The sequence below is a fragment of the Triticum dicoccoides genome, chromosome 5B, assembly GCF_002162155.2.
Source record: "Triticum dicoccoides isolate Atlit2015 ecotype Zavitan chromosome 5B, WEW_v2.0, whole genome shotgun sequence".
NCBI lineage: Eukaryota > Viridiplantae > Streptophyta > Magnoliopsida > Poales > Poaceae > Triticum > Triticum dicoccoides.
This window is the reverse complement of record NC_041389.1, coordinates 294350506-294362188: the sequence shown is the minus strand read 5'-3', so window position 1 is coordinate 294362188 and position 11683 is coordinate 294350506. Positions and strand designations below refer to the sequence as shown.

Here is an 11683-nt window from a genome sequence, read left to right as displayed (position 1 = left end):
TATCTGTGATTGGCACCAACAAGCTTCTCTGACGAGCTTCTCTGAAAAGCTGCACGCAACTATCACTAAAATGCTTTCTGCAATATGTCCGATGTTGCAAAAGGTTTTTCGTAACACGGGCTTTGTTGCAAAAATTACGGCAGAAATCGGTCAACAATGTTTCTGCAACACATCCTTTGTTGCAAATATTCAAAGATTTTCTAGAAGAGAAAAAAAAAACACTTCGAGGTGATTGTAACAAGCACCATGTTGCAGTGAGCTTTCTGCAACACCACTCTAATTGCAAAGAGCTTATGTGTGCAGATCAATTAGCCAATAATATGTCTATCCAATGGTCAGCGAGGCGGCGGATCTGTTAGCATTATCCGCTGGCCGGCGCATAGCGTTGCCCTATATTTTATTGACCAAAATTATGAATCAAGGTTTTGCACGGAAAGCAAAGTGACTTGTATATATAAAGACGGAAGGAGTATTTTCGTTCAAGTTGTCGTTCAAAAAAAATCATTCCATTCTGGCACTTGCCTCTAATAACTTTCAAGCATTTGCACCACTGGCGTCAGCCTCTCGCGCAGAACGGGATGCAACATACGCCAATCCGTGCATGTTACCCTCGCATTGAACAGGTAACATCATCGATAAAGTTGTCCATCAAGATGGCTGCGAAGCTCCCTCCTTGGCAAGGGAGAAACATCACCACAATTGGCCGAGCGGCCTTGGTCAAATCGGTCCTCACTTCTCAAGTCGTCTACCACATCACATCCCTGAACGTCCCCGCCGGCGTGCTACACAATGTCAATAGAATTGAGCGTGCTTTCCTCTGGTCAGCTCAGAGTCAAACTTCAGGTGCAAAATGCAAGGTCAACTGGGAGACTGTTTGTCGCCCTACGCATCTCGGTGGGCTTGGAGTCCTACACTTGGGGAAATTTGCAAGAGCTCTAAGATTGAGATGGCCGTGGGTAGAGTGGAAGGACCCGACTAGATTGTGGGTGGGCTTAGGAAACCCGTGCTCATCGGTGGATATGGACCTCTTCTACGCATCCACTGTCATCACCGTGGGAAATGGAGGGAAGACGCCCTTCTGGGAGGCACCATGGTTGAGAGGGGGAAAACCGAAAGATATCGCCCCCCTAATCTTCGCAGCCTCCAAGCGGAAGAAGTGGGTGCTGAGGGATGCACTGCGAGACAATGCTTGGGTGCGCCAGATCAACCCTTCCATCAACTTAACGACCAACCACATCGTGGAGTTCGTGGACCTTTGGGTCCACCTGGAACAATTCGAGCTTTCACCAGAGATTGATGACGACATATCCTGAAAATTTGAGGCGAACGGTGAGTATTCGGCGGCCTCTGCTTACAGGGTCCAGTTCTTGGGCTCCATGACGACGACCATGAACAAGACTATTTAGAAGGTTTGGGCACCCCTCAAGGTCAAGTTCTTCTCCTGGCTAGCGATTCAAAACAGAATATGGACGGCGGATAGATTGGAGAAGCGAGGTTGGGAGAATTGCGGACTGTGCACCCTCTGCAGAAGGGCAAACGAGACGTCCGCGCACCTCTTCTTTCGGTGCAGGTTCACCTTGCGCGTGTGGAGATTGGTAAAGGAGTGGCTTGGCCTAGGGGCTCTCGAGATCCATCAATGGCAGGCGGAGCGCAATATCAAGCATTGGTGGACAAACATGTCGAAACCCAACACGGCGAATCGGAAGGCCATGGCTTCCCTTACTATGCTTGTTGGTTGGGCCATTTGGAACGAGAGAAACGCTAGAGTTTTTAGGAAGAAATCAACGCCGCCTTTCTACATTCTAAAACTAATACAAGATGAAGCCAAACTTTGGGTCACGGCAGGAGCTACGCACCTGAGCATTATCATGCCGCGAGAGTAGTTATTGTTTTCATTTTGTTGACGGACGGGCTATGTTGTGGAGCCACTTTTATGTACTCTAAAACTCTCCTCCTTTATTAATGAATGAGGCAAGTCTTTTGCTTCTGTTTAAAAAAAAAAGATAAAGTTGTCCATCTGGCATTCGCATTCATGTGCCCAACATGAACACCAACCGCCTTCTCCACAATGTGCCCAAGATGCAACTTTACTCAGAGATCCGATTTGGCGCGCAAGCCGTAATCACGAAGGCGTAGAGTTCTTTTAGATGAAAAGGCCCCTATTTACGAGATTGAATTGAACAAGTAAAGGCAACAAAGCTGATCGCAATTCACAACACACACACGCTACGAATAGTGCGCCGTGGCGCAGAAAAAGGACAAACAGATTAAGACATGCATTCAATCCCACAACGATCAACTTTAGCTGTAAACGCATCATGCAACAATTATCAAGATGATGTTGTGCCTAGTCTCGTGAATCATGATGTCTGGTAACAACCCGAGATCAGCCCCCAATGATCCGATCGACATCAAAGATGGTAGAAAGGAAAATCAGTCGGTAATGTGGCTTAAGCCCCCACTCATAACATATCAGTAGATCAAGCATGACCAACCACAAGATCATTTAAACGCAGAAGGAGCGCTTCTTCAGCGGAAGTAGACCGACACAAGTGGGATGTCGACATCATTGTCGTCGTCATCCTCACACGCCACCACGACGTCGAGATGACGCCGGTAAGAGGGCACCTCCATCTTGGCCACCTCCCTGGCAACATCAACTACCTTCCTGTCAAGCCGTTCCTTGTGCCTGGGGAACATGGAGTTGTACAGCAGCGAGGTGCCACAGGATATGCTGTAAGCGTTCAGGCCCTTCTCCTTGAGCCACTCCAGGAGCTCCCTCAGCGTGATGTTGCCCGTCACAGTCCACCGGTCCCAGACCGTCCACGACAACTCCTGGTGCTTGATGGTCTTGGGTGGAACTGGTTCAGCAATGGAGAAGAGAGGGATAGCGAGGTTTGCAAACGTGTTGCGGTAGTCTTCAACCTTGTGTCCACCAGCAAGGGCTTTGTAAAGCTCAAGGCAGACGAGGCCAGTGGCCATCGCGGTGGAGGTGGCGATAGCTGGGATGATCCTGCCGGCTATAAACTTGGCCTTGAGCTTGTCCACTTCAGGAATGCTGTAGTTCCTTGCCCTCATGTTGGCAAAACCAGCTATCACATCCATATGGAAGTTTGTGTCATCATCCTGCAAGTACAGAAAGCAGCTCAGCAAAATTCTTCTTGAATGAAACTTTAGGAGGCTTACAAGTGTTGTTTCTAGATATGCAAGGCTGCATACCCAAGGGGAAAATGGGAGGAAAGTAGGCATGTGTTCGAAATGAAATTAAGCATTTCGCAGGAAAGGTGCCATATATATGTCGACAGGAAAAATTCAGAGCAAATCACTTAAGTTCAGAGAAAGAAAATGTGACGGCATGCTGACCTTCTCAAACTGTATTGGGTTCATGTGGAACCCTGATGGCAGTGTTTTGGAAACTTCTTCTAACTTGGCAATAAGCTCTTCAATGACAGCAGCGTCGTCAACAGATGCAGAGGACAGACTAGTGGCCTTCTCATCTGTAACTATCTTAACCCCCTGCTTTGGTTGAAAATCCGGGACAATCACCTTGTCGACAGCTTCAGCAGCCAGCTTGTTTGGGGTTTTGGCCCACTCAGGTATGGGTATTCCAAAAGTCTCTGCCCTCAATATTGCAGCAGCCAAAATAAAGCTAAGCTGACTCGGATCACTGGACGAGAACTCCACAGGTCGTGGGAACCGCTTTGGAGCAGACCAGAAAGGAGCACCAGAGCTGGTCATCGAGTCTTCTGGGAAAGTGAACGTCAGCTGCTTCACACGGTTGGAGAAGTAATCCTCAAAACTAAGATAAACCACCAGGAAAAACAGTAGGGTGAGTAACATTGGAAGCAAGTGAAATAAATATAAACAAAGCATGTACACAGTAACACCAAGGAATATTAACCTAATTGTGAAGAGGGCAAGGAGGCAGAGGAGAGGAGCTAAACTTACTTAAGCCGGGCCCAGGTAATAGAATCCTGGAACGTCTCGCACTTGTCTCTGTCAAGACACTCAATAACACGTTCAAGCTGATCTCTAGCCTGTGCATCACCAGCAGTTCTTGCTGCACTTATGTATGTAGTAGGATTTGACAAGAAAGCATTTACTTCAGTGGGAGTCTTCTCAAGTAAACCCTCAAACTCAGACCTAGCCCAGGTTAGGCAATGATCAATGTTATGAGGAAATGAATGTACAGTGCACATAGGTGCCTGCTTTTCAGGTGGATCCCTTGAAGCCCCATAGTTCTCTGTTAGGTGAGGGATGACCATCTGTGTATTGCATTTAGCACCCAGAGTCCCAGATTCCAAAAGTGGCTTCTGGAAATATACACATCTGGAGTCTATGTACATTCTTGCAGTAACATTGTCAAGGGCATTGACAACAGCATCAAGGTTCTCCCAGAAGGCATCATTAAACACATTTTCAGTCTCAGGACTTGCTCTGTTCTGAAGGGCCTCGACATGAAGTTTAGGATTAATTACCATAGCAGCTGTAGCAGCAACTGTGGACTTAGGTTGCCCAATGTTCCAGTCACGGAAAAGAAATTGGCGGCTCAGATTACTCTTTTCAATGACATCATCATCTGTCAGAGTCAGATTTCCATTCTGGCTGCAAGAAATACCCATTAGTGCCAGGTTCTTCAAGAACTCACATCCAAGTGCCCCAGAACCGACCATAAAGATTTTTGCTTCCTCCAGTTTGTTTTGAAGCTTAGATCCAAATACGCTGATTTGAGCATCATATCTACTGTTCTTCGGCTTCAAATCACCAGGCTCCAAGGGGTCAACAGGGAGAGACTCGACAGAATCAAAATAGAAGAACTACAAAATCAAAACAACTAATGTTAAAATTACTGCAGATAAATGTAATTATTATATACTGAAGACAAGAGACAGTAGATCCTAACCTGATAAAGTGGATGAAATTTCCCTGAGCAAGCTTTCACTACCTCCTGACCCACAATACCACCAAACATCGCAGCCATAGGATTCAGAACAGCCCTGGAACCACTGGCAAAATGATGCAGGAGCTTTTTGTCAATTTCTTCAAGTTTCCTATCTCCCAGAGTATCATTAATGCTAATAGCATACTCTATCACCCTTTGCACATCATCAGTGGACCCAGCAACAGGGAATCTGCTCAACTCAGTCCTAAACTTATCCAAAGCTTGGAATGCCAAATGCAGAAGAGGTGGCCGCTCAAATTTGGAGAAATCACTCATGAGAAATTCTCCCAGCTCTGACATGGCCTCTTTCAAGGGTTTGAATTTAATAACCTTCGGTGGCTTGACCTGTGTGACAATACCACCTCTAACATATGCGCCAAATGAGGAAGTGTCTTCTTCCAAGAAGAAAGAGTAAGGCCTTGCATTCTTAACTTTTCTTGGTTTTCCATCATTCAGCTCAGTCATTCCATGGACTTCAGAGAAAACAACTAGATCACCATCCTGGAACTCCAGACGCTCATCGTCCACACAAGATACAAGTGCTGGATTGTCATTGCTGATTGATGCAACAATTCCTGTATGTGGTTCCTCTCCATCCACATCCAAAACAGTAAATTCAGGACCAAAGTCACAAAAAACACTGCCAAAAAGACCACGAACTTCAGACTTGATGAACGCAATGGGTGGCTGTTGGCTGTGGCAGTAATCATCAAATTCAATTGCTTTATCTAAGCTGATATCAGTGAAGACAACGGCCTGCAAGTACATATGAAATTTGTTCTGAGAAATGATAAATGACCAAATTTAACCAGTGTAAATCAAGAAGCATATAAATAAAATGTGTGTGAGGAGTCATCTAATCCTCCTAAAAACTCATATACTGCAAACTGAAGAACATGGATTTGGAATTTCAGTTGCATTTGACAAACAGATCCATTTGTGGGACTGGCACAACAGAGCATGTGTGAAATTATAGTGAACAAATTATGTGTCACTATAAAGATGCCAAGGATGTTTTTGCAGTTTCATAGTCAATTTATCTTCTCACCAGTTCGCACAGCACAGTTAACAGAATACAGGAATAGGTCGTTCGCTTCCTCGTCTCCAGGTTTTCTCTCTCTCCTCCGATTCCACCCTTTCCCACATATTTATTTCCGATTTTAGTTGTCTGGCATCACCTCTCCTTCCTTCCATGATATGGGAACTAATCATTTTTCCATTTGGCAAATTCAGAACACAGTAACCCCACTGATTTATTTATAATTTTATTTGCGCAACATCACATCTCCTATCAATTCACATCCCCACCCACCGATTTATTTCCAAACTAATTTGTCCGGCATCACATCTCCTTCCGCCAGCAATATGAAAACTAATTATTTTTTGTTTCGTAAATTGGAAACATAGTACTCCCACTGATTTATTTCCAATTTTATTTGTCCAAAGTGTACGGGTGATAGTGGAAGGGGGACTGTGACCGAATGAGCCATTGACATATGTGGATCGGGGAGGCGGACATACTGAGTGGAAGGTATATGGGAGACAGAATTAATGTGAACCACTAAAATATGTATGCATCCATTACAACACACGGGCAATTAGCTAGTTTGCAATAATATCACCAAGGCCAACACTTACTTACCAGAATACACGTTGTCAGAACAAAATCGACAGTTTAATAAAATTCGATTTAGGCACCAAAATCATACAACGAAATTGCAGGTAAAATCAGGCAATGAACAGAGCACAGATATACAGAAAGACTGTACAAACCTAACCTAGTCCAAACAGTCAAGCAGATGAAGCCTTTTAGAATCTCAGAGCAATCCACGATATGCAGGGTTCATCTTATACTTCATACAATTTTACAGTACACACACCTCAACACACCTTGATTATGACGAGATCATGGCCAAATATTTCAAGTACTTGACTGCATTACTTTATTAGTATTGTTAAAAGTGATATTCTGTAAATGCTAGGATTGTGGTACATCGCTTCTTTTGAAATGCTAGTTCTTTGGAAAACTGGCATGAAATTTCTATACCAAAATCAAATAGGAAGATGGATAGCCTGCTTGTTGAAGTCACATGGACAGGAAGTACAAGCATAATGTAAAACCTTAAATGGAAGACACATAGATGTAGAAAAAATTGAAATAGCAAGGTAGAAGATCACAGATCAATGTCATGCTGGTGCACCTGGAATTTAGAAAGGTGCTCCTTGGTCAAATCACCGGTTAAGGCAGAGACGAGGACAGCATTGTTCAGCTCTTGTAGCTTCTGTACACAAGCTTGAGCACGGTTTTGCCCAACATCATTCTCCGAGAGGAAGAAGTTGCTTGATAAGTCCCACAGCTCCACGTTACCATCATCATGCAAGGTTACAGACTTGACACCCGCAAGGACAAGGTTCTTTGCTGCAGGAATACATAAGTATTAAATCAATTGTAAGCGTAAAGCTTAATTACAGACTGTCAAAACCTCATCCAAGTTTTAAAAGTTCAGTTTTTACTGACTGCCAAGCTCCTAACTAAGCTTATGATTTGTTTTTATACCCAAATACTCGTATGGTGTGATAATGAGTAACAGACATCTCAGATGAATCCAATAATACAACTGGCCAGCAGCAACAACAAAAAATACGCCTTTAACCTTTAAGGTGTCATGTCTCGACTTGGTATCACGGACCAAAACTACAGTGGGCTTATTGGCAAAATGTCAGTGAATAACTATGTGCAATGTGGTGCAGTGCAGAAGTTCACCCATCATAATGCGTACACTAGCATTATTATGTGTAAGGGGCACTGATAGGGTCACACAAAAGACACTCATTTCACCACACAAATAAAAGTTTTGGTTTGATGGTTTAGATAGTACAGTAGTTACAAAACGTAGGTAGACAAAAGTTTTGGCTTGGTGATTTGAACTCAAATCATAAGACACAATAATAAGAGCCCATCTAGCTAATAGGGTGATCCCCATCAGTGTGTTTGGTCAAACTAGCAGCAACATCAGCTGAGCCAGAGCTAAACCAAGAGCTCAAGACAGCAATTACGAGCAGTAAATTTGTGTACGAGAAACATAATAGGAATTCCTAGGTCGCTAAGCTACATCAGATCGAGCAAGGGGTGGTAATTACTAATTTCCTTTTTTGCAGCTAACCTACTTCCACATATAAAAGGTAACAAATCAAGGAAAGAGATTATATATTAAACAAAAAAGAGTAAAAGCCCATCTCCATTAGAAGAGCGCCTGGACTGCACGTACCGATCTCAGCACCGAGACCCTGGAGTCCAGAGACGAGGACGTTGGAGCCGAAGAGGCGCTTCATGGTCTCGCGCCCATAGACGGCGAGCTGGCGGCTGTGCAGGTCCTCGTCGATCTCGTTCCCCCTCCCTGCCATGGCTGCGTCTCCTTCCTCCCTAGTGGCCTCCCCCTCCCCGGCGCGGGTCTTCTTCTGCAAGTCCTCGACCTCGCCGGCGACGATCTCCCGCTTCCGGGGAAGCATATAGCGCGCGACGCCGCCGAGGAGCCCGAGGACAGCCGCCGACGCAGCGAAGAGCAGGCAGTAGTACGCGGCCGCCGGGAGCTGCCGCGTCAGATCCAGCGCGTGCTAGGGCCGCGACCGCCGCGAAACCTGCACCGGCCGGCGCGTCGTGAGGCGGGGAGCGCGGGGAAGCGGGCGCTGAGAGGGCGGATCCGGCGGAACTCACCTTGGATTCGCCTGTCGCGTCGGTGAAGGAAGCAGGCGAGCGACGGTCTAGGGTTTCTGGGCTGGGGACGGACGAAGTGGAGGACCGGATTGCAAAATCTCGGCGGTTGTTGCTGGAGGCGGCTTTGTTGACGGGGGGTGACGGGTGGGTCCCACGTGTCGGCCGGACGGTAGTGCGCGTGTGCTTTTCTTGCTGGCGGGGAAAGGAGAGACGGGACGGGGAGGCTGCGAGGTGGGCCGAAAGGTCAACTTACAAGTGGCCCCGATTATTCCGAAGGTAGGGCCCGCGTTGTACTTCAATTAATGTTTGTACAACTACCGTGTCGCAAAACGCGTTGAGGTGCGTTGGAATTTCGAGGTTCACGCCGGTTCGCAACACACGAAAGACAAAGGAAGCAGTTGGTGCATTCTAAAAAGAGTAAGGCTGGTTGTAATGGGAGTATCAGGCCCCTCCCAATGCTCCACCTTGTACAGGTGCTAAGGTTGTCATGTAGGTAAAAAGTCTGATGTGGCAAGGCAATTAAGAGGAGAGAGATGAGTATGGTGACCCCAGAAAGAAACAATGCCAAGTGCGAGAACCTAGGCAAAAGACTTAAATTGGAAGGATCCCACCAATGGATGAAAAACTTTAGTTGCAAAAGCATTAAATGAAGGATGCGTAGCACCAACAAGTTAAGCACCTATGCATTGGGGGCTTTAGTTGCTAAAGTTTTTAATGTGCTTAGCACCTTATGTAAGCACCAATGCATTGGAACTAGCCTCATAGCTAGTATCATGCATGCCAACTAGCCAACTTTGATGATGTGGCATAGAATTAAATGAAGTAAGAGAGGGTTGAGTATCATATCATGATACCGTATCATAATAAATGCTACACTAGTATGTGTCATGCATGGCAATAAATAAAGTCATCTATGATACTAACATATGATACTATGCATTAGGGAGGTAGTATCATACACTAGTATCATATGCATGATACTAACTTATGATACTACCCATTACAACCAGCCTAAAATGCACTACAGGTACTTGAACTTGCGCCGCGAGCTCGGGGGCCTTTGGTTCATTACGTTTGCGACGTGATTGTATGGTCACTGTTCACCGTATTGAGCCGGTACGCCGCCGTTTTGACCAGTCCACGCTTGCCACGTAGGCGTGGGGGGGATTACTTATTTGAACAGCAAATTTAGGAGGGTTTATGTGTAAAAATGCAGTCAGCTCGTTCCCCTCGCAGTTCCCCTGTTATCCAAAATCCCTAGTTTTGTTCCCCTCGCAGCGCTCGTCGCTGCCGCCGCCGCCCACCGCTCGTCGTCGCCATCGCCCTGCGCTCGCCGCCGCCCATTGCCTTCGTCCTCGTCACCCGCCATGTCCAGCAGCAGTTCTGCCCGATCTGGACGCCGCGGGAGGACAGTGGTGGTGCCGCTCATCTCATGCCCTCGCTGCGGCTGCCAAGTGAGGTTCTACGTGTCCAACACGGAGGAGCATGACGGATGGGTGTTCTACAGATGTGTGACCGTAAGCGTAAGCATCCTTGACCTGATTGACATTGGTGCTTGTTGGTTTTGAGTTTTGAGTTTGAGTTTGTGCAAAATTTCTGATTTTTCTTGGTTTTGAGCTTGTGGCAAGGATGTGTTTTCTGGCATTGGGAGAGGGAATACGTGACCTACCTTGTAGATCATCGTTATCTTGTTGGGCATGAAGTTGTTGATGCAATTGGAGCAACAGAAGATAGGAGGGAACAGCTTGAGAGAGAAACAGAAGGAAGAAGAAGGGTTGCAGAGAGAAATGCATGTCAGAGGATAAGTATGCAGATGCAAGAACAGCCTGGAGCTAGCATGAACATCACCAGGGCAGAAGCTCGTGCACTTCTTAATTTAGGTGTGCACATGATGTTACTGTTGAAACTGCTACTTGGTGGTGTATTGGTGCTTGTTGTGCTATGTGTCATGCTGCTGTTGAAGAAATGAAACTGGTGCTGATGAAAAAATGAAGAAGTGTGGTAGCTTCAATTAGACCTAGTGGTACTAGTAGTTGATGAAGAAGTGTGGTACTAGTAGTAGACCTAGTGGTAGTTGATTAAGAAGTGAAATGTCAGTATGATGGCTGTAAGAGTTGATGTATGAACCTTTTGTATGATGGTTTGTCTCTGAAGTTCAATAAATTGTTATGTTGTATGAACTAAAATCAGTGTCAATTTTAGTAGTATGTCACTATGATGTCAAGTAAACTGTTCCAAGTATGTCAGTATGAAGAAAATGATCCAAGTAAGATGTTCCAAGTAAAATGAACAAAAATGATCCAACTAAAATGAACAAAATGATCCAAATAAGATGATCCTGGAGTACATGTTCCAAAAGATGGTCAAATGATCATTGGTTTTTAAGATGGCCAAAAGATCACCATGAGCCTGAAGATGGCCAAATGACTAGTTCCTGAAGTACATGTTCCAAAAGACATAACTTGACAGAAAGCAAAATGACTAGTTGCTGAAGATGCTATTTTACATAAGATGGCCAAAAGGACTAGTTGCCTAACATTTCTAGCACTAGTCCCCGAAGATGTCAAAAATGCTTCCATTCTTCTCAAGCCCTGAGCTATGATGCTCCTCTTGAACTGTTCTGTTTATCAGTTTTTTCTTTGCAGCAACAGCTACTTGTTTCTCTGCCAGCTTCTTTGCAGGTGCTGCTTGCCTGGCTTGTTCTTTTTTTGCATTAGCTGCTTCTCTCTCTGCAAGCTTCTTTGCAGCAGCAGCCTGTTTCTGGGCTAACTTCTCAGCAGCTAGTTTCTCCTTTTGCTCTGCAGCAATTTGCCTATGTGTCTCTTCGATAATTTGCCTTGTCTCTGCAGCTGCCTGCTTTAGGATGGCCTGAACTTCTCTTCTCTGAGCAGCTGCCTCCTTCTTCCTTTCTGCTTCTTGTGCTTTCTTTTCTGCTAGCACATGCCTCTTCCTGGCAGCTTCTTCTGCTTTCTTCATTTCTGCTTCCCTTCTAGCTGCTAGAACAGCTTGCTTCTTGTCCTCCAGCT

At 45.5% G+C, this 11683-nt stretch overlaps 1 protein-coding gene across 1 annotated transcript; it reads right to left on the bottom strand.

Annotated features, from left to right (window-relative positions):
• Positions 1-2254: 2254 nt before the first annotated feature.
• Positions 2255-8791, bottom strand: LOC119308518 (ubiquitin-activating enzyme E1 1). Its single transcript, XM_037584648.1, has 7 exons — positions 8658-8791; positions 8212-8581; positions 7144-7361; positions 4904-5698; positions 3949-4817; positions 3364-3799; positions 2255-3126 (listed from the first exon to the last, which is right to left on the bottom strand). The coding sequence occupies exons 2-7, from the start codon at positions 8450-8452 to the stop codon at positions 2530-2532; spliced, it is 3156 nt and encodes a 1051-aa protein (XP_037440545.1). The 5' UTR covers positions 8453-8581; positions 8658-8791; the 3' UTR covers positions 2255-2529.
• Between the last annotated feature and the right edge of the window lie 2892 nt (positions 8792-11683).

Excerpts from the sequence above, each read along its gene's own strand:
- LOC119308518 (XM_037584648.1), bottom strand. The coding sequence starts at position 8,452 with ATGCTTCCCCGGAAGCGGGAGATCGTCGCCGGCGAGGTCGAGGACTTG. Across the intron at positions 5,699-7,143 it reads AGCACCTTTCTAAATTCCAG|GCCGTTGTCTTCACTGATAT; the intron begins GTGCACCAGCAT and ends ATGTACTTGCAG. Across the intron at positions 3,127-3,363 it reads ACCCAATACAGTTTGAGAAG|GATGATGACACAAACTTCCA; the intron begins GTCAGCATGCCG and ends CTGTACTTGCAG.